The sequence below is a fragment of the Cricetulus griseus genome, chromosome 4 (genome assembly GCF_003668045.3).
Source record: "Cricetulus griseus strain 17A/GY chromosome 4, alternate assembly CriGri-PICRH-1.0, whole genome shotgun sequence".
Classification (NCBI taxonomy): Eukaryota; Metazoa; Chordata; class Mammalia; order Rodentia; family Cricetidae; genus Cricetulus; species Cricetulus griseus.
Genome location: NC_048597.1, coordinates 221,425,339 through 221,445,282, shown reverse-complemented (window position 1 = coordinate 221,445,282; position 19,944 = coordinate 221,425,339). Strand labels below are relative to the sequence as shown.

Here is a 19,944-nt window from a genome sequence, read left to right as displayed (position 1 = left end):
TTGCTTTCAAGCAGTGTTTTATCACAGCAACAGAACACTGTGCTGTTTGTTTGTTTTGTCAACTTGACACAAACTAGAGTCCTCTGGGAAGAGGGGCCAGTCAAACGAGAAAATGCCGCTATCAGACTGTCTGTAGGCAAGCCTGTGGGGCATTTTCTTCAAAAATGATTTATGTGGGAGGGCTGGGCCCACTGTGGGCAGTGCCATCTCTCAGTAGGTGATCCTGGGTGGTATAAAAAACAAAAAAGCCGAGCAAGCCATGGAGAGCAAGTCGGAGAGCAGCATTCCTCCAAGGCTTCTTCAGATCCTGCCTCCAGATTCCCTCATTGGCTTCTGATGACCGACTGCAACCTGTAAGGCAAATAAACTATTTTATTGCCAAGTTGCTTTCAGTTATAATGTTTTAACACAGCAACATAAAGTAAGGAGGACAAAGGCCCTCAGTTCTCAGGACTAAGCCTAGGCCCTCACTTGTGTTAGCTAAGTACTCAACCACTGAGCCCTTCTTATTGTTTTAGAGTTTATGTGTATGGGTGTCTTGCCTGCATGGTGCACCAAGTGTGTGCCTGGTGCCTGGAGAGGCCAGAAGAGGGCATCAGTGCCCTGGGACTAGAGTTACAGAAAGTTGAGAGCTGCCATGTGAGTGCTGAGAATTGAACCCAGGACCTCTGGAAGGCAAGCCAATGTTCTTAACCACTGAGCCATCTCTGCAGCCCTATTATTAATTAGAATTGGAGATAAGGTGTGACCTTGACACAAACAAGAAGACCAAATCTTGGCTGGCATTATTTACCCAAGAATGTGCTCTATTTATTCACATTTCTGACCCCTCCTATTCTAATCTAATAGCCATCTAATCTAATCTTAGTCCTGAACAAAGACCATCCATCTATTTACTGAATGGCACAGAAAATTTGGTGTGGAAAAGGAATGAGAAATTTTTGTCTTAATCTATCTTTTACAGGAGTCTTGCAAAGAACATAGTTTTCCTGGCCCCACTGACACAGAGCAGCCCACTCAGGAACCACAGCACATGTGGAGGTCAAAGGACAACCGGGAGGATTGATTCTGTTTCCCCAACGTGTGTCCCAGGATTGAACTGAGGCCATCAGGCTTGATAACACTAATCTCAAAAGTTTAGTTTGTTTTAGGCAAGGTGTCACTATGCAGCCTGGGCTGGCCAGGGTGAGCCCAGAGACTCACTGCCTCTGCCTTCTAAGTGCTCAGATGAAAGGCATGCCAGTCAATTTGTACATTTTCACGAAGGGGCGGATATAGGAATTTTGGTTTCTGTTTCTATACGTTGCTGTAAATTATTTCAAAAGGGTAAAGATTGTTAAGACGCTGTTTTCATCACTGCCCATGCACAATTTTCTCCAGCATACTCCCTCCTAAAATGCAATGCATCCTCAATCCGACGTGTAACAAGGTTTACAAAGAGCCACCGGCATTCTTACAGATTTTATCTATGCAACATCTCCTAAAACCTTAGGCGCTGCTATTCAAAGTGTGATCTGAAAACCCTCAGCCTCCGTTGTTTAGGGCAAGCTTGGTGGCGAATGTCTGTGACTCCCAGCCACGGGGAGGGTGGAGGACTGCAGTAAATGTAGTCAAGACTGTATAGTGAGTTCAAGACTAGCCTGGGCTACAGCAAGGAGACCCGGTTGTGGGGAAAAGAGCACACCCCAACCTGCATGTGCTGAACCAGAAACTAGGAGCGCGTGGTCCAAACATCCTTCAAGCGATTACAAACTTTCTTTCCTTTCAGAGATGGGGTCCCATGTACCCCAGGCTGGCCTGGAAGTCGCCAAGGTCCTCCGTCTCCACCTCTCAGATTCCAGGGCTGAGCTCCTCCCCCAGGACACGCCCATCGCGGTCCCCGGACGGGGAGGTCTGCCGGACAGGGCGGGCCACGGCCGGCGTCCCCGCCTCCCCTCCCGGGCCTGCCGCGTCGCTCGTCCTCCGCTCTGGGCTCGGGTCAGCGGGCCACGCGCGATGGGGTCCCGTGCGGCCGCGTGGCTGATGCTGCTGTGTGCCGGGTGCGCGCTGCCGCCCGGGCTCGCACAGTACGAGCGCTACAGCTTCCGCAGCTTCCCGCGGGACGAGCTGATGCCGCTCGAGTCGGCCTACCGCCACGCGCTCGACCAGTACGGCGGCGAGCACTGGGCGGAGAGCGTGAGCTACCTGGAGGTGAGCCTGCGGCTGCACCGTCTGCTGCGCGACAGCGAGGCCTTCTGCCACCGCAACTGCAGCGCGGCCCCGCCCGCGCCCGCGCCCGCCGGCCCCGCCAGCCACGCCGAGCTGCGCCTCTTCGGCGGCGTGCTGCGCCGCGCGCAGTGTCTCAAGCGCTGCAAGCAGGGCCTGCCCGCCTTCCGCCAGTCGCAGCCCAGCCGCGCGGTGCTGGCCGACTTTCAGCAGCGCGAGCCCTACAAGTTCCTGCAGTTCGCATACTTTAAGGTACCTGCGCTCGCCCCACCCCCGAGCCCCGCCCGCGAAGCCCCGCCCATCCGATCACAGGGCCCCACCCTGTCGGGCTCAGGCCTCTGCCCCTGAGCCCCGCCATCCCAGCCCCTTCCGGCTGAATTTAGAACCCACCCCCCCTTAAGTTCCTCCTCGCTGACCCTGATCCCAAACCACTCCCTCCCCACCCCCAGCCCCGCCCAGCAGGCCGGCAGTCCTGATGAGCCCCGCCCCTCGCCTGAGCCCCGCCCCACTCAAGCCCCGCCCATCAATCTGTTCCACAGAGGGCCCTCCCCTCAGTCACATCCCTCTGATCAGGGTCCCCCTCTTGTCCCCAAACCCACCTCAGCTGAGCCCCGCCCAGTTGAGCTCCCTGCCAGTTCCCGGGACCACACTTCACCTCCTAACCTCTCCATCTCTGCAGTAGAGTCCAGCTCCGCAGAGCCTGGCCTCAGGGCTGCCCGGAGCCCCACCTCACCAAGCCTCCCAACACACCACCCCCAGATCCCAACCTATTCCATTGAGCCAACCCCCACGAGCTCCACCCTTGTGAGCACCTGCCAGCAGCATCCCACACTGGGCCTCCCCAAGGCCACCGCTCTAGGTCTAGACCCACCAAGCATCAGCCAAAAGGCCCAAGCATCAGCCTTTTCCTAAAACCTCGAGCATGATTCCTTTATCGTTTGAATTTTCTCTTTATATTTGTGTGTGTGTGTGTGTGTGTGTGTGTGTGTGTGTGTGTGTGTATACCATGCCACATATGTGTGAATGCCTTTGGAGGCCAGAAGAGGGCAGTGGATACCCTGGAGCTGGAATTAGAGGAGGTTGTGAGCCACCCAATGCAGGTTAACCTGAGTGTGGGGAACAGACATTAGGTCCTCTGGGAGAGCAGGAAGTGCCCTTATCCACTGAGACATGGCTCCAGTCCCCTTCTCCCAGGTTCTACCAATCAGCTCTGCCAAAGCTCTCCAAATCCTGCCCTGTGGGTGGAGTTTTTCGTTGGGGTGCCTGCTCCCCACACAGAGACTTATTATTAATTGTTAACGCTCAGCCAATAGCTTAGGCTTGTTACTAACTAGCCCTTACACCTTAAATTAACCCGATTTCTTTAACCCATATTTCTTATCTATGCTTTGCCATGTGGTGGTACCTTTTTTCAGTAGGGCATTTTCATCTTGCTTCTCTCTGTATCTCCTTTGGATTCTGCCCTTCCCCCCACCCTTTTCCCTCTCCACAAGTCCTGCCTAACCTCTTTCTGCCCAGCTATTGGCCACTTAGCTCTTTATTAAACCAATGAGAGCAGCACATATTCACAGTGTACAAAAGATTGTTCCACAACACTGCCCTTCCTCCCTCGTCTTAAACATGAAAATTCTTTTTCTCCTTTCTGAGACATGGTCTTGTGTAACCTGGGCAGGCGTCAGACTTGCTACACTGCTGAGGCTGAGGGTGAACTCTTTGTCCTCTTGCCTGCACACATCCTGCAGGCTCCACCCCTCCCAGCTCCTGTGGAAATTGTTGCAGCCTGTTCTAAGGCCCCCAAGATGCCGCAGAAAAGTGCCTGGAACTGGAAAGAGGCCTTCATACTGTGGCCTGCTCTTTGGGGCAGGCTTCTCTCTGCTCAGAGACTTGTGTGTCCTGAGATTCTCCAGGCTCTTCTCTGTTCTTTCTCGGTGAACTAGAATTTAACACAGTTCGCTGCCTCCTCTTCATGGCTGCTTAAATTCTGCCTCTGATTGCTTGCTAAAAATAGCCAGAGATTGCAGTTCCCTGCCCTCTAAGTCCTTCTTGGGAGGTTGAAATCCCAGTTGCTGGACAGAAAGGCCTCAGCTTGTTGAGCCATCACAGGGCTTGGCAGAGAGAGAAACTCTCAAAACCCAGTTTCTGCACTTCTCTGGTTAAGAAGGACTTTTTACTTTTTGCTCCTACTCATTTATTGTGTGTGTGTATTTATGTGTTTATATGTTTATTCGTGTGGGCATAAGTGGCACACACTCTGCATGTGTGAAGGTCAGAGGACAGCTTGTTGGGAGCCTGCTCTGTCCTCGAATGTCGGCTCTATGTATCAAACTTAGTCATCTAGCTTGGTGGCAAGCACCTCTATCCACCAGCCATCTTGCTGGCCCTTGTCTGCCTCTTCCTAAATGTTCTTCCTAGATCAAGTCTCATGCCGTTGGCTGCACTCAGGGCCTCCCCATCTCCAGTCCCATCAGCCACAGGCCACCTACTGGCATTCTCTATGTGCCAGCCTTTGTGGTGATATATTGCTTATGATTTAATAAAGCTTGCCTGAAGGATCGGAGTACAAAGCCAGCCACACTAGTTAGCCATAGAAGCTGGGCAGTGGTGGTGCACACATCTAATCCCAGTATTCAGGAGACCAAGGCAGATGGATCTCTGTGAGTTCAAGGCCACTCAGGGCTACATAGAGTGAATCAGGCTTAAAAAGTAACAGAGCTTATACCTTTAATCCCAGCACTAGAGAGGTAAATAAGGAAGAAACAAAGGGTCTCATGTGAGATTCAGTTTCCAGTCAAGGAAGACAGGAGCTCCATTTCAGCCTTGGTGGAGGTAAGAGCTAGTGGCTTGCTGTTTTGCTTCTCTGATCTTCAGCTTGAACCCCGGTATCTTTCTCTGGCTTTACATTATTCATGCTACAAGCCTTGACGTCTGTGAGCCTGCCCTCCTCTCTACCCACCCCCTCTCTACATGAAAATCACAATTGTATCTGATGACTTGCCTCAAATTTAGGGGCATTCTGGTACAGATGGATGCTACCTTGCCTAACATTCTCAAGAATTTGATGTGTCTCACATATTCTGTCTGTCTGTCTGTCTCTCTCTCTCTTTAACTCTAACCACGGTCCCTGCCTTGGAGTGTTCCTTTGGTAGACTGAGAGAGCCCTTATATGCATCCATGAAGGGGACCTTTCTCTGCCAGATTGTGCCAGGGTTCGGTCTACATGGGGACCTCAGGTTGTTGGCATGTGTCCCTACAGGGAGGGTGATTTGTCACTGTCTGCCTGTGTTGGTTACTGTTCTAGTTTGTACTGTGTCAAAATGCCCGACAGAACTAACTTAAGGAAGGCTTATTAGGCTCACAGTTTGAGGGTGGAGTCTGTCATGGAGGGGAAGTCAAGGCATCAGTGCATGAGGTGGCCGGTCACATGGTGTCTGCAGTCAGGAAGCAGAGAGAGATGCATGCTGGAGCTCAGCTTCTCTGTTTGAGGTCTGGGACCCCAGGCTATAGGATGGTGTTTACCCACAGTGGGCAGGTAATCCCAGGTAAAGAAGATAATTCCTCTCCAGCATGCTGAGGGGCTTGTCTCCTCTGTGTTTCTGGTTCTAGATTCCATCAGGTCGATGATGGAGACTTAATCACACTGCTTCCCCAGGCCCCCCCCCGTGGCACACTTGTCCTATTTGAGATCACCTGTGTTCCTGGTAGTACTGATTAGGTGGCCACCTCTAAACCCAGGGCTCTGGACCTTGCAGCTCCTGCAGACTCTGAATGAACTGATTGTCACCGACCTGATCCCTGGAAAGAGTGCCTGCTTATAGGGAGTGTTTCACAGATATTTGTGGAGTAGATGAGTCAGAGAGAGGGATCAGCAGGCCCTGAGAACAGAGGCAGAAGGTTCTCTGAGAGATCTGGAATCATTAGTGTTTGTCAGGGTTACAGCAGAAAGGTGACATGAGGAAGATTTATCAAGGCAGTTGTTTGTAGAAGTGTGTGTAGGTGCAGGGCCACACAGGGATGTTCTAATCCCCCAGCCCTTGGCCGGAAGCAGCAAGGCAGTGAACAGTTACTAGAAGTTGGGAGGAGTGACCACATAGAGAAGGCCATCTTGACAGGATCTGTGACCTTCAGTTTGAGAACATATGCAGTCAGGGGTGACTGTAGAGAAAGAACCAGAAGATGGAATCGACTATAGCCCTCCCTTTTAGCTGTTCACTGGACACCTTCATGGGTGTTCTGTATAGAAGCCAGAGAGCCCGGAGACTGCTGTAAATGCCACAGAGGTCATCCTCTTGGGGCCTAGATGGTGGGGACAATGGGGAATAAACGAGGAAAGGCATAATGAAGCCATCACATTCTCACCCTCTGGGAACAAAGGCTGGCCTGGGTCTTGATAGGCCTTGGAAAGTCATTGACCTCTTTTTTTTTTTTTTAAAGATTTTATTTATTTATTATGTATACAACATTCTGCTTCCATTTATATCTGCACACCAGAAGAGGGCACCAGGTCTCATAAGGGATGGTTGTGAGCCACCATGTGGTTGCTGGGAATTGAACTCAGGACCTCTGGAAGAGCAGTCGGTGCTCTTAACCTCTGAGCCATCTCTCCAGCCCCGTCATTGACCTCTTAACTGGAAGTGTTATTTAGGTAAAGAAGGAACCAAAGGGCTCCCTGAAGAAGCTAGCACTGTAGCTCAGCTGGCAGAGTATTTGCCTGGCTCGAAGCAGTCCTGGGTTTGAGCCCCGTCAACACATAAAGCTGGGTGCATCCATGGATGCCTATGATCCCAGCACTTGGGGAGGTAAAGGCAGGAGGTCAGAAGTTCAAGGTCATCCTCAGCCTTGAGGCCAGCCTGAGCTGCATAAGACTGGGTCAGGAGAAAGGAAGGAAGGACAGGGACAGAGAGGGTCAGGAAGGAAGAAAGGGAAGTCCCTGAAACGAAGCTCTCAGTTCTAAAACTCAAGGCTCAGCGTGTGTCTGAACTGTTACCCCCTCACCGTGCACTCAGGCCAATGACCTCCCGAAGGCCATCGCTGCGGCTCATACCTATCTGCTGAAGCATCCCGACGATGAAATGATGAAGAGAAACATGGCATATTACAAGAGCTTGCCTGGAGCTGAGGACCACATTAAAGACCTGGAAACCAAGTCATATGAGGTACTCTTTGGCGCCACCCCACAGTTGGTGAAGCAGGGTGTGTTGAGGAAGCATGTCTCTGGGAGCAGCTAGCATCTTTTTATATTTACTTACGTTCTAATTAGAAGAGGGTGTGTGTGTGTGTGTGTGTGTGTGTGTGTGTGTGTGTGTGTGTGTGGTGTGTCTGATATGTATATGTGTGTATATTTGTGTGTGTGTGGTGTGTCTGATATATATGTGTGTGGTGTGTCTGACGTATGTGTGTATATTTGTGTGTATGGTATGTGTGTTTATCTGGTGTGTGTGTGTGTGTGGTGTGTCTGATATGTATGTATGTATTTGTGTGTGTGGTATGTGTGTCTTATCTGGTGTGTGTGTGTGGTGTGTCTTATATGTATGTGTGTATATTTGTGTGTGTGGTATGTGTGTCTGTCTGGTGTGTGTGTATGTGGTATGTGTGTCTATCTGGTGTGTGTGTGTGTGGTATGTCTTATATGTATGTGTGTGTATTTGTGTGTGTGGTATGTATGTCTGTCTGGTGTGTGTGTGTGTGTGTGTGTGTGTGTGTGAGAGACCCAGCGCTTATGTGGAGGTCAGAGGACAATGTGTATTTCCCTTCTGTGACCATGCGGGTCTGGGGATGGAACTCAGGTCCTCAGGCTTGGTGGCGAGTGTCTTTATCCACTGAGCCATCTTTCTGGCCCAGATGCTGACATCTAAAGATGCTTGTGATGTTTTCATTGATATTGCTGAATTGTGACAGTAGGAAACCTGCCGAGCACAGCATTTCCATGAAGGAAAAGCAGCAAATTGGGCGTGGTGGCTTTTGCCTGTAATCACAGCATTTGGGAGGCTGAGGCATTGATGGTTGCTACAAGTTCAAAGCCAGGCTGGGCTACGTGCACCACCGGGCACTTTTATCTAACCGTTGGTAAACTTTGCATCATACAGTGACCTGTGACAACTTCACATGTCACATGACAGCTGCTAAGAACACGGTGAGGAGTTTCTTCATCACCCAGCCTGACAAGTTCTTTCCTGCCTCTTTTCATTCACCCAGCCCCTGACTCCTGGGAACCAGTGATCTGATTTCTTTGACTTTTTCCTTGGTCTGAATTTGATTTTGAAATACTTGCTATATTTTGAGTTGAACTAAAGGAGAAATATAGTCATTTGGGCCAGGGGTATAGCTCAGTTGGTAGAGTGCTTGCCTAGCTGCACAAGGCCCTGAGCTTAGTTCCCAATGTTGTATAAAACAGGCTATGGTGGTACAGGCCTGTGATTTCAGAAGTTCAAGGTTGGGCTGGCAAGATGGCTCATGAGGTAAGGGTTTTTGCTGCCAAGCCTAGGGATCTACCTGAGTTTGATCCCCAAGTCTCACAGGGTGGTAGGAGAGAACAGACTCCATGGGTCCACACTAAGTAGACTGTAAAAATACATTTTTAAAAAGGGGTCAAGGTCATTCTCAGATACTCAGGGAGTTTGAAGTCAGCTTGGACTACACTAGATTCTGTTTTTTAAAGAATGCACCGCTTGTGAGCAGTGTAGGCAAATCTACACACACATGTGCGTTGCTTGGTTTGCATGGAGTCAAGGGTCATCCAGGATTGCCGAAGCATGGCTTCGTCAGGGTCATGGTTCTTTGGGGGGGTTGGAGGATGGACAAGCGTGTCTCCTGCTTGCCAGGAGGGAGCTTCACAGCATCTCCTTGTTTTCCAGAACCTGTTTGTCCGTGCAGTGCGGGCCTACAATGGTGAGAACTGGAGGACGTCCGTTATGGACATGGAACTGGCCCTCCCTGACTTCTTCAAAGCCTTTTATGAATGCCTGGCTTCCTGCGAGGGCTCCAGGGAGATTAAGGACTTCAAGGACTTCTACCTGTCCATAGCAGGTCAGTGGTGGTTGGGGCCTGTGCTCCAGATGCCTCGATTGGCATCTGAGGAACACTTTTCTCTTTTTTCTTTCTTTTGGTTTTTCGAGACAGGGTTTCTCTGTGGCTTTGGAGGCTGTCCTGGAACTAGCTCTTGTAGACCAGGCTGGCCTTGAACTCACAGAGATCCGCCTGCCTCTGCCTCCCGAGTGCTGGGAGTAAAGGCGTGCGCCACCAACGCCCGGCTTCACTTTTCTCTTTTTTCAAGGTATGCTCATTATTTGTTACCCTTAAAGACTTAGAGAAGACCCTCTCAGCGAGGACAGCCTACGTCTCTTGGTAATCCGTTCCTGGCGCTTTTCTTTGGCTTCCTTCATTCTCTTAGTCAAAAGTTTAGCCTGTTCTGCAGGCTCCTCCTGTTTTTCTTAGTACGTTGTTTCTTCAGAGCAGTATGTCGGTGTTTGTGTTACAGGCCATGTGGAGTAACAAGATGCTGAATCTTGGGTGCTTTGGTCCTGGGCTTCTGACCTTCTTTGAGCGCTTTCTGACAAAGAACGGTGGACATCATCTTCCTTAGAGAGATTAAAAAGCTTTCAGATTCTGCTAGCTCTTTTAGGTCCCAACTGATGAGGCACAGTAGTTAGTGTCTGTCAGTCCGGGAACATCCTTCTCAGGCCGAAGAGATGGCTCAGCTGTTAACGGCTAGGCTCATAACCAAAAATATAGGAATATCCTTCTCTCCTTTTTTTAATTTTATTTTTTTACAGTAACTAAGTTAAGAACACTCAGATTGGCATCCACAATGCATCCGTTAACAGACCTGGGCTTCCTCTATAGTTCTCCTTGGTCTATAACAAGAATGCCCCTTACTCAATTGCAGGCACACTCTGCCTTGGTCAAAACACTTTGCTTCATGGGAAAACCTTGTCTGTCATTCCCACCAATGATTCAGACAACATAATCTTCCACTCTCACCAGAGCATGAGCAGCTACTTCTGTGGCCATATGTGTCTCATAGAACATACAAAGCTTGTGTTCATCGTCCATTCAGTGAATTTCTAACAGCCAGTGGCAGGGAAGGAGATATTCAGCTTTATCTTGACATGACCTAGAGCAAGGAACACTTTTTTTAAGATAGGAAAGAAATTTGTTTTTTCTTTTTTTTTCCATTTTTTTTTAGAACAACTCAGCAAAATAAAAATCTGGTTTATTGTTGGACATTGTTTCACACATATATCAAACAGGCCAAAAAAATAAATAAATAAAACAGTAACTTTATAAACAAAAAAAAAAGGAAGGGAAAAAAGAAACCTTTTATCTTTGGTCTTTTTAACCATCTCATACAAACCAACTACTAGGTACATACACAAAAAAAGTTACTGGAATGCTCAGAGTAAGGTTTTTTTTTTTTGTTTTTTTTTTTCTCCTTGAGATTATAATAATCATGGTCTCACCACAAGTAAGGTCAGAAGTAGGACAGAGAACGCTCTGAAGGCTGGTTTAGTCTCCTGTTATCATTAAAAATGGCTGACCCCCTAACAATATGTACAAAAATATAAAATGTAAATAAAAAATGCAATTTTCCTTTTAAAGTATTTTTAAGAAAAAAAGCAGGGCCTTGGAAGTTTTGGTCCTTTTTTCTCCCCTGTTGCAATTTCAGGCTGTGGCTTTGGTGGGGTGGTGGAGAGCGCATGTCATCTGTGGGTGACACTGCCCATAGCAGTGGAGCGGGCGGGGCCAGCTCCTGGACCAAGGTGACCAAGTGTAAATTCTGAGACAGGAAGGAGGGTGTAAAGGTCCCGGTGGCCTTAAGTTATCTTTTCCTTTCTGCTGTTGAGTCATCCTTATCCTCACCGGCCACGCTTGCCCATCGGCGCCTCAGCTTCTCCATCTCCTCCTCCTCCTCCTCTTCCTCCTTTCTCCTCCTCCTCCTCCTCCTCCTCCTCCCCTCCCCCCTCCTCCTCCTTCTCCTCCTCCTCCTCCCCCCTCCTCCCCCCTCCTTCTCCCCCCTCTTCCTCCTTTCTCCTCCTCCCCCCTCCTCCTCCTCCTCCTCCTCCTCCTCCTCCCCTCCCTCCTCCCCCTCCCCCTCCTCCTCCTCCTCCCCCCACCTTCTTCCTCTCCCCCATCTTCCTCACTGTCAGCCCCCTGCTCCCCGTTTTCCTCATTAGCTTTCCCATTGGCAGCTTCCATTCTCTGCCCCCTCCACGCTTCCTTCCTCTTCAAGCCCGTGTGGTGATCTCATAGCTGGCGTCCTTGGCCGCATCTGACATGGTGGGGCACACAGGTGATGGTGACCCGCTGCCGAAATGGAGTTCTTAGAAGGTGGTCATGCTTATTTTTTCTTTGTTGATATCTGAACACAGTATTTCCTCCGCCTTGTTTTCCATCCCCAATATTCCTTCTTCTGAAGTCACTGGCAATGATTTTATTGTGTTTTCTTTTTCTTTTTCTTTTTTTAGCTTATATATATATATATATATATATATATATTTATATAAAAAGAGCAATAATGGCAATATATTATGTATCAATAGCAGCAACAGCTTTTCCAGGTTCTGTAGTCCTTTGAACAAAATTGTAGAGACATCCAGCACACTCCATTTTTAAAAAAACAAAAAACAAACAACAACAACAAAAAAGTAAAAAACAAAATTCCAGAAGACAGCACAGTTCTGTTACTCTTGTGGTACTTGGCACCATTTTTTTTTTTTAAATTAGTTTCTCAGTCATGATTTCACTGTGTTTTCAATTCATTGAATTGTTAATATTTCTGCTCTCCCCATTTCCATTTCCTTGTGAATTTCTCATCCATGTTGCTGCCTTTCTTTCTACATTACCAACTTTCTTTCTTTCCTTCCTTTACTTTTTTTGCTTGTTTTTTGAGATAGGGTTTCTTTGTGTAGCTTTGGAATCTGCCCTGGAACTCACTTTGTAGACCAGGCTGGCCTCGAACTCACAGAGATCCACCTGCCTCTGCCTCCTGAGTGCTGGGATTAAAGGTGTGCGCCACCAATGTCCAGCTTGAAACTTCTTTAAACAGAGTTCTAAGATGTTTTTCCATTTATTTATTTAATGTGTGTGTGTGCCGTGGCACATGTGTGAAGGTCAGAGGATGGTTTGTGGGAGTCAGTTTCTCCGTCCACTATGTGGGTCTGGGGATACAACTCACCGAGTCAGGGTAGCTGCAGCACCTTTACCAGTGTTGAGCTGTCTCCCTGGTTCTTCTTTGTTTTTTTTATTTATTTGTTTGTTTAGTGTGTGTGTGTGTGTGTGTGTGTGTGTGTGTGTGTGTGTGTGTGTGTCTGTGTGTCTCTGTGTGTGTGTGTGCCTGCACACATGTGCCACAGTGTGCACAGAGATGTCAGAGGACAATGTATGGGTCAGTTCCCTGGTTTGCCATGTGGGTTCCGGGGATCAAACTCAGGCCATCAGGCTTTCCACAAGTCCCTTACCCAGTGAATCATCTTGCTGACTTGTAAACACAATTAAAAAAAAAAAAAAGTTTCTGGCTGCCATCCTCGACATCTCCCGAGGCTGCCGCCACCACCAGCAGGCTCCACATCTGAACGTTACACCGTTGGTGCCATCAACAGTACTTTTAAAACATTTAGGCCAATTACTTTGTAACTATTTCTCATTTGGGCTGGGCACTGTGGTGCCCACCTTTAATCCCAGCAGTGGGGAGGCAGAGGCAGGAGGATCTCTGTGACTTCCAGGACAACCAGAGCTATAGAGTGAGACCCTTTCTCAAAAAAACCAACAAATAGACAAGGTTATTTGGTTTCTGACAGTTATGTTGGGAGTGTCCACTTTTGGCTGGAACAGTAGAATAGCCTCAGAATGTAACACCCAGACAAGTGTGATGTCTCTTACTCTCTTATAGAAGGTGCTATTTATTTTATCTTATTTTTTTATCGCAGTGCTAAGGATTGAGTCTAGGGCCTCACATATGCTACATAAATGTTCAGCCCCTATGCTCTGCCCCTAGAACAGAGCTATTCATTTTTAATCATTTAGTTCAAGTGTTCTCTGTGTCTGCTGTAGCAGGGTTGGTCTTATCTCCTCACCAGTTATATGTTAACAACCCTAGGGACTTCACGTCCCTTAGATGCTTCCCCTTCTCAGGCCTGGCCTTGCCGCTTGAGATTCTTGCCTCTACCATTTTTTTCTGTAAAGGTTACTCATACATAATATCTCCCCATATTTTGTGCACTGATTTTAGAAGAAGAGGCATAATATGTCAAACTCTGCTGGCTTTCATTTTTCCATCTCACATATCCAAGTTCGTGCATAGAATTTATGTTATTTTGGGCTGGAGGGGGGTGTAGCTCAGTTGATGGACTTACCTAGCATGCTCGAGGCCCTGGGTTCAATTCCCAGCTGTGCATTATCTGGCCATGGTGGTGCATGCCTGTTAGCCCAGAGATCAGGAGTTCGAGGTCTTCCTTAGCTACACAGGGGTTTGAAGCTACACGAGACGCTGTCTCAATTGTTTCTCCTCCAAGTTGACAGTTTGCTGTTGTTGTCTTCGTGGTGCTGAGGACCAGATGCAGGGCCTCATGTATGTCAGGTCATTCCGCTGCCATTGAGCTATAAACTCCAGCCTGGTTTAAACTGTTTGAAAAGTGGTACTGTTTGCTGCAGAAGAGGCATAGCGTCTCGACAGTGCTCGATTGCTGCTTGTATTAATTTATATTAACATTCTTTGGCCATTAAGACATTTTCAATTGTGTGTGTGTGTATGTGTGTGTGTGTCCAGTGCTATGGCACACATAGTCAGACGACAGCTTGTGGATGTCCACCACTATGTAAGGTTTTTTTTTTTTAAAAGATTTATTTACTATTATGTACACAGTTTTCTGTCTGCACGTATGCCTGCAGGCCAAAGAGGGCACCAGATCTCATATAACGGATGGTTGTGAGCCACCATGTGGTTGCTGGGAATTGAACTCAGAACCTCTGGAAGAACAGCCAGTGCTCTTAACCTCTGAGCCATCTCTCCAGCCCCTGGGTTCCTAAGATTTAACTTATGTTTGCAGTCTTGGTGCTGGCCTCTTTACCCACTGAACCATCTGCGTTACTCATAGCCCCTCTTTGGCCATTTTAATGGTAGGTGTTTGTCATTTTCTTGCTGATCCTAAGACACTTTGAATATTAAAGATGGAAGTCCCTCGATTTATTCATTAGTTTTTATGCGTATGGGTGGGTACCTTGCCCGAATTCGTGTGTATGTACCACATGTGTGCCTGGTGTCTGTGGAGGCCAAAAGAGGGTGACGGGATCCCCTGAAACTGGAGTTACAGGCGGTCGTGAGCCACCATGTGGGTGCTGGGATCTGAACCTGGGTTCCCTGGAAGAGCACACAGTGCTCTTAACTGCTGAGCCAGCCCTTAGCTCCAAGTTCTTTATTTTAAATGTTGAATTCTGTTTTTCCTTTACAGAAAAGGTGTGTGGAAGGCAGAACTAGATTGAAGATGGTAACGGGGCCAGGGCTGGATAAGTGGTAGACCATGTGCCTAGAGAGCATGAAGCCAAGGGTTTCAGCCCGAGGTGGGGCAGGGGGCTGAGACTGTTCTGAGAATTTATATCTGTTTTTCAGATCATTATGTAGAAGTTCTGGAATGCAAGATTCAGTGTGAGGAGAACCTCACCCCAGTCATAGGAGGCTATCGCGTGGAGAAATTCGTGGCTACCATGTACCACTATTTGCAGTTTGCTTATTATAAGTGTAAGTAACCCCATTCAGGACCTTGCATGAGGTCCCAAGACTTTCCTGTTAGCTATGGTGGCTGAGAAGGCCCATCAAAGCCTCGTTCGTGCTGTCCACCAAGAGGCCTTGCGGCCCCTTGGTTAGAGCAGAGATCCTGAGCTGCAGGGCTTGACTCCACGTTTTGCCTCCTGTTCCCTGGGAAATCTTTGCAAAAATTAACATTTATTGAACGTAGTTGTAATTTACATTTGAAACCTTTACCTGCCACACAGACTGTGCGAGGGGAAAGAGCCTTGAAGTTCAGGTTTTAAAGTTGTCATTGTAGAAATCAGCCACCAGGAGGCACAATTGAGTCATCTACAGCTGAGTCCATTCCCTGCCAACTAGAGTTTTGTTGCATAATATGGTATGAAGGTTAGAAGTGGCTGTGGAAGGTGCCTGAATAAATGCCAGGGGATTGTGCCCCATTTCTTCTTTGCCTGACTCCCCTTCCTCCCAAGACAAATGCCACCCTGCAGAGTCCCCATGTTGTTGTTGATGTAGGGGTGCAGTTCTAAGCAGGGGGCTGGAGCAGGTTCAGAAGCCGTGTACCCAGGAGATGGCAGGACAAGGTAACTCTTGCAGTCCCGAGGGCCTACCATGGTTTATCTTGTTGGTTTCTGTAGTTTGGAGTCTTTATGTTATTTATTTAGAAACTGAGTCTCATGTAGCTCAGGCTGGCCTCAAACTCACTCTGTTGCCAAGGATGACCTTGTATCTCCAGTGCCAGGTGTGCCATTATGTGTGGTTTAAGGAGAGCTGGGGATGAAAGCCAGCCAGGGCTTCGTGGATGCTCGGCAGGCCCTATACCACCTGAGCTACATCCTTAGCCCTTCTTTATGTCTTCCATATTTGGTTTGGTTGGGGGAGGGCCCACCTCAACCTCCTCTGGGTATTATTGTCTTAGCCTGATGGGACCCAGGAACTGCAGCCTGCAGGGGGAAGCTTGTAGTTGAACAGCCTCTGTCTTCCTCAGTCCCAATGTGGCCCAGGCCTCAAGACCTGCCTCCTGTGACCGGCTCTGATTGTCTGAAGCCCGCTGAGCCGGCACAGCCCAACGGTTGTGGAGGTCTCTACCCACTTTAGCCTGTGCACTGCCCACCTTCTGAGGTCAAGGTTTTTCTAGAGGAAGGGCTGGAGGAAAAGCCTTAGGCGTGGTCTTCTCCTGGAGGAAGGTCAAGCTTCTGCCTTGGGTGAGGGGTAGCCCTGGAGTTGCAGGGCCTGGGTTGCCCACCCACCCAGCCTCTTCTCTCTGGTTCCAGTGAATGACCTGAAGAACGCGGCCCCCTGTGCCGTCAGCTACCTGCTGTTCGACAAGGATGACAAGGTCATGCAGCAGAACCTGGTCTACTATCAGTACCACAGGGACAAGTGGGGCCTCTCAGACGAGCATTTCCAGCCCAGACCCGTGAGTGTCCCACACTGGGTTCCTCTTGTTCCTTCCTCCTTCCCGCCTTCAGGAGACTTCTGAAATGAAGGAACTCTCCCCGTTTCTGGTCACTGTTGGTTCCTCCTTGAATCAGGCCCTGACTCTGTAGCTCTGGCTGACCCAGAAGTCACTGTGTAGACCGGGCTGGCCTTGAACTTGCAGAGACCCACACTGCCCATCACACCCTGCTTAATTCTTCTCTCATATTTTTATTTATTTATTGTGTGTATGCGTGTGAGCCTGCACATGCAACAGCATGCATGTGGGGGTTAGAGAACAAATAAGAGAATCAGGTCTCTCCTTCTACACTGTGGGTCCGGCTCTCACACGGGAAATCTGGTGGTCTGACAGGTCTCTCTTTGTCCGAACAGGAAGCAGTTCAGTTCGTTAATGTGACTATGCTGCAGAAGGAACTGTACAGCTTTGCTCAGGAACACCTAATGGATGACGATGAGGTAAGCGTCCGTGCTCTGCACGCGTCTGCCTGACAGAAGGCATGACTCATGTCTCTACTGAGTCCTCCCCCAAATAAGAAACAGAAGGGGCCCTCGAGGAAACATTTGCTGTGGGGGTTTTAATGAAAGCCAGTGCTCTGGTATGGAAAAGTCCAGCTTTCTAGGAAGCCCAAGCTGGACCACTGCATCTTCTGTGTGGAGATGTGTTTGGAATATGCCCCAGGTGTCTATGTGTTTGTGTGTCTGTGTCTGTGTCTGTGTCTGTGTCTGTGTCTGTGTCCGTGTCCATGTCCGAGAGAGAGAGAGAGAGAGAGAGAGAGAGAGAGAGAGAGAGAGAGAGAGAGAGAGAGAGACAGGTTGGGGGCACTTGTCACTGTGCATGTGTGAGGTCAGAGGACAGCCCTGTGGAGTCAGTTCCCTCCTTCTGCCTCTGTGCGTTTCAGGGATTAAATTCAGGTCACCAGACTTGCAGGGCAATTGCTTTGCCCACTGAGCCATCTTGCTGGCCCCTCCACCTTATATTCTGAAGCAGAGTCTCTGGCAGAACCTGGCGTCTATTCATTCAGCTGGAGTGACTGGGAAGCAAGCTCCCGGATCCTCCTTCCTCTGTCTTCCTCCCCAGTGTCGAGGTGACAGACATGTGTCACAGCACCAGTGTGGGGGTCAGAGGACAGCTTGAGGGAGTTGGTTCCCTCCTTCCATCATTCAGGTGCCAGGGCTTGCTCTCCTGTCTCAGGCGCCATAGCAAGCACCTTTACCCCCGAGCCCCGTGTAGGTCCTCACACCATCATTTCCTAATGAGTGTGGTGAGTTTGACTTGTTCTGCATGCTGGAGACTCTTGAATCCAGTTCCATTTCCTACAGATTATAATTCTGCCCTTACTGCTAACAGTTCATCTTTTTCTGGAAGCCCGTTTCCTGACTGGATCTCCCTCAGCCAGCCCCTTTTTTGTTTGAGGTGTTTTGTGTTTTGAGACAGTGTCTCATGTAGCACAGGCTGGCCTCCAGCTTGCAGTGTAGTTGAAGATGGCCCTGAAGTCCTGATCCTCCTGCTGGGACCTCTCAAGCCCTGGCCTTGCAGATATATATGCACCACCATGCCCAGTGTCAACTCGGGGCTTGACACCTGCCAGGCGCTCACTCTACCTACTGTATGGTAGATATTTCCTGACTGTTCCCTCCTTGATGCGTCCTGACTTTGAGTGGAGGGGCAGCCGGACATGGAGAAGCCATCCGTGGATATCCCTAATTATTTATTTAGAGAGGTATGGAACTGGAAAATGCTTTGTAAGAAAACTGGGAACCTGCTGGGTTTGGAGCCAGAAGAGGTATGGGGCTTGTTCTGCCCTGGCCCTTCTCATCCTGGGGGAGACTGGAGGCTGGGACATTCTGAGAGATGCTGGGCCAGGCCCAGAGGCTCTAAGCTGTGTCCCCCCACTCCCCCTGCCCCTCTTCCTACCACTCCAGCTGTGGAGGACACAGCTCTGAGGAAGACAGGACCAGGGGAGTTTCACCATACTGATTCACGTGGCCACTGCCACTAAGGAGAAAGCGCTAGCCTTTTGTGAGACAGGAGTGACCATAAGTTGTGAGAATGGAACGCCAGTTGGGTATGAACGTGCTGTGCAAGTGAGGGAGTGTAGCCTTTGCCTGCAATGCACAAAGCCCTGGGCTCAGTCCCCAGGGCTGCTAAAGAAATAAGTGATCACAGGCCTGTGCCTTAGATTGGGTCTCATTGGAGAGCCCCAGGGATGCTCTCAGAGCGAGTTTGGCTGTGGTGGTTTGGGAAGTGTAGGTTGCTGGTCAAAGCAGAAAGTTCCAGAAAAATGGGTTCCTGAGGCAGAACTAAGGGACCAGGAGGGAGATGGAAGGATGCCCTGAGCAGGGAGCCGTGTGGAGCATTTCAGGGTGGTGGCCAGACCACCTACATGACATGGGTCATCTCTGGGATGGCAGGTCACTTGATGCTGAGTCCACAGGGGGTAGAAGACGAGGTTCTGTTCCCAGGGAGAGAGGAATCAGGTCATCTGGGCTCCGAGCCAGTAGGGAACTTGCTTCGCTCAGAGCAGACAGCCTGTGGTGGCCTCTTGGATGCCTTTCATGCCATGTGGCTGCCTAACTGATGTCTGCTGTCTCTTCCAGGGAGAGGTTGTGGAGTATGTGGATGACCTGTTAGAGATGGAAGAGGCTGGCTAGCCTGCAGCAACTGAAGAGACTTCTCGTCAGTGTTCCTTTTTCCTCGAGTGCCTGGGTTGCTGATACCTCAAAGTCTTCCCTTTTTAAGGGAAAGGGAAGCCACCATCTCTCTTACTGTGGGGAGCAGGGTCCAGCCGGCCCTCCCTGTGTTCACACCTGTCTACCACCTTCCCACCTCTCTGTACTCACGCTCGTCTTCATGGTCCCCGGCCATTTTCCTCTTGTTCACACCCGTCTTCCATCCACACACGCGCCTTCCCGCCATCCCAAATCTGTCGTCCCCATGTTCACATTTGTCTTCCATATGACCCCACCTGTCTCCCCCATGTTCAGAAAGACATGGTCTTCTGTGGTCTGTTTTTTTTAATCCCTGAAAGAAAAATCAGTATTATTTTTAAAGTAAGAAAAACACTAAAAGATGATAAATATATTTGAAGAAGTCTTTGGTTTCTAGACTCCCGTCTCCTTCCCGGCTCTTGTGGAAGACGAAAGTCAGCGGAAGATAAAGGCTAAACTGCTTGGGGCCTCGTGATGGTCTTCACTTGGTCTGACCCAAGCTATCCCCGTCGCCACTGAGGAACCAACCGAGTGAATGTGCACAGCACCCAAAGGAGGCCTAGGCCCAGTTCCTTTGAGTCCTCAGACTACAGTGGGCTACAGTGCCCACTTACAAGCCTCCGAGTTAGACATGGATGCAAGCCAGGGCCAGGCTCTAGTTTTATTTATTCGTCTAAGGTGTTGAGTTCCTGTCCCCGCATTGGGCATTTAACCGACAGCAGAGGATAACGGAAAGAAAAGGAAAACCTGCTTGTGCTAGTTTCTGGTCTGGCAGCTGTGACAACACACCTCACTTCCGGAGGGTTTGCTCTGTCCTGCAGTTGGAGGGTGGACTCCATCAGGGCGGGGCA

The 19,944-nt window shown here is 49.3% G+C and overlaps 1 protein-coding gene and 1 long non-coding RNA gene across 2 annotated transcripts; one reads left to right on the top strand and one right to left on the bottom strand.

The window, feature by feature from the left end:
- LOC118238716 lies at positions 1–1,825 on the bottom strand. The gene is made up of 2 exons (XR_004769775.1): positions 1,691–1,825; positions 1–351 (listed from the first exon to the last, which is right to left on the bottom strand). It is a non-coding gene; the product is annotated as an uncharacterized LOC118238716 (long non-coding RNA).
- On the top strand, positions 1,756–19,483 carry Crtap (cartilage associated protein). The gene is made up of 7 exons (XM_027415294.1): positions 1,756–2,457; positions 7,209–7,358; positions 9,057–9,228; positions 14,807–14,935; positions 16,219–16,364; positions 16,757–16,840; positions 18,983–19,483. The coding sequence occupies exons 1-7, from the start codon at positions 1,771–1,773 to the stop codon at positions 19,034–19,036; spliced, it is 1,422 nt and encodes a 473-aa protein (XP_027271095.1). The 5' UTR covers positions 1,756–1,770; the 3' UTR covers positions 19,037–19,483.
- Positions 19,484–19,944: the final 461 nt, after the last annotated feature.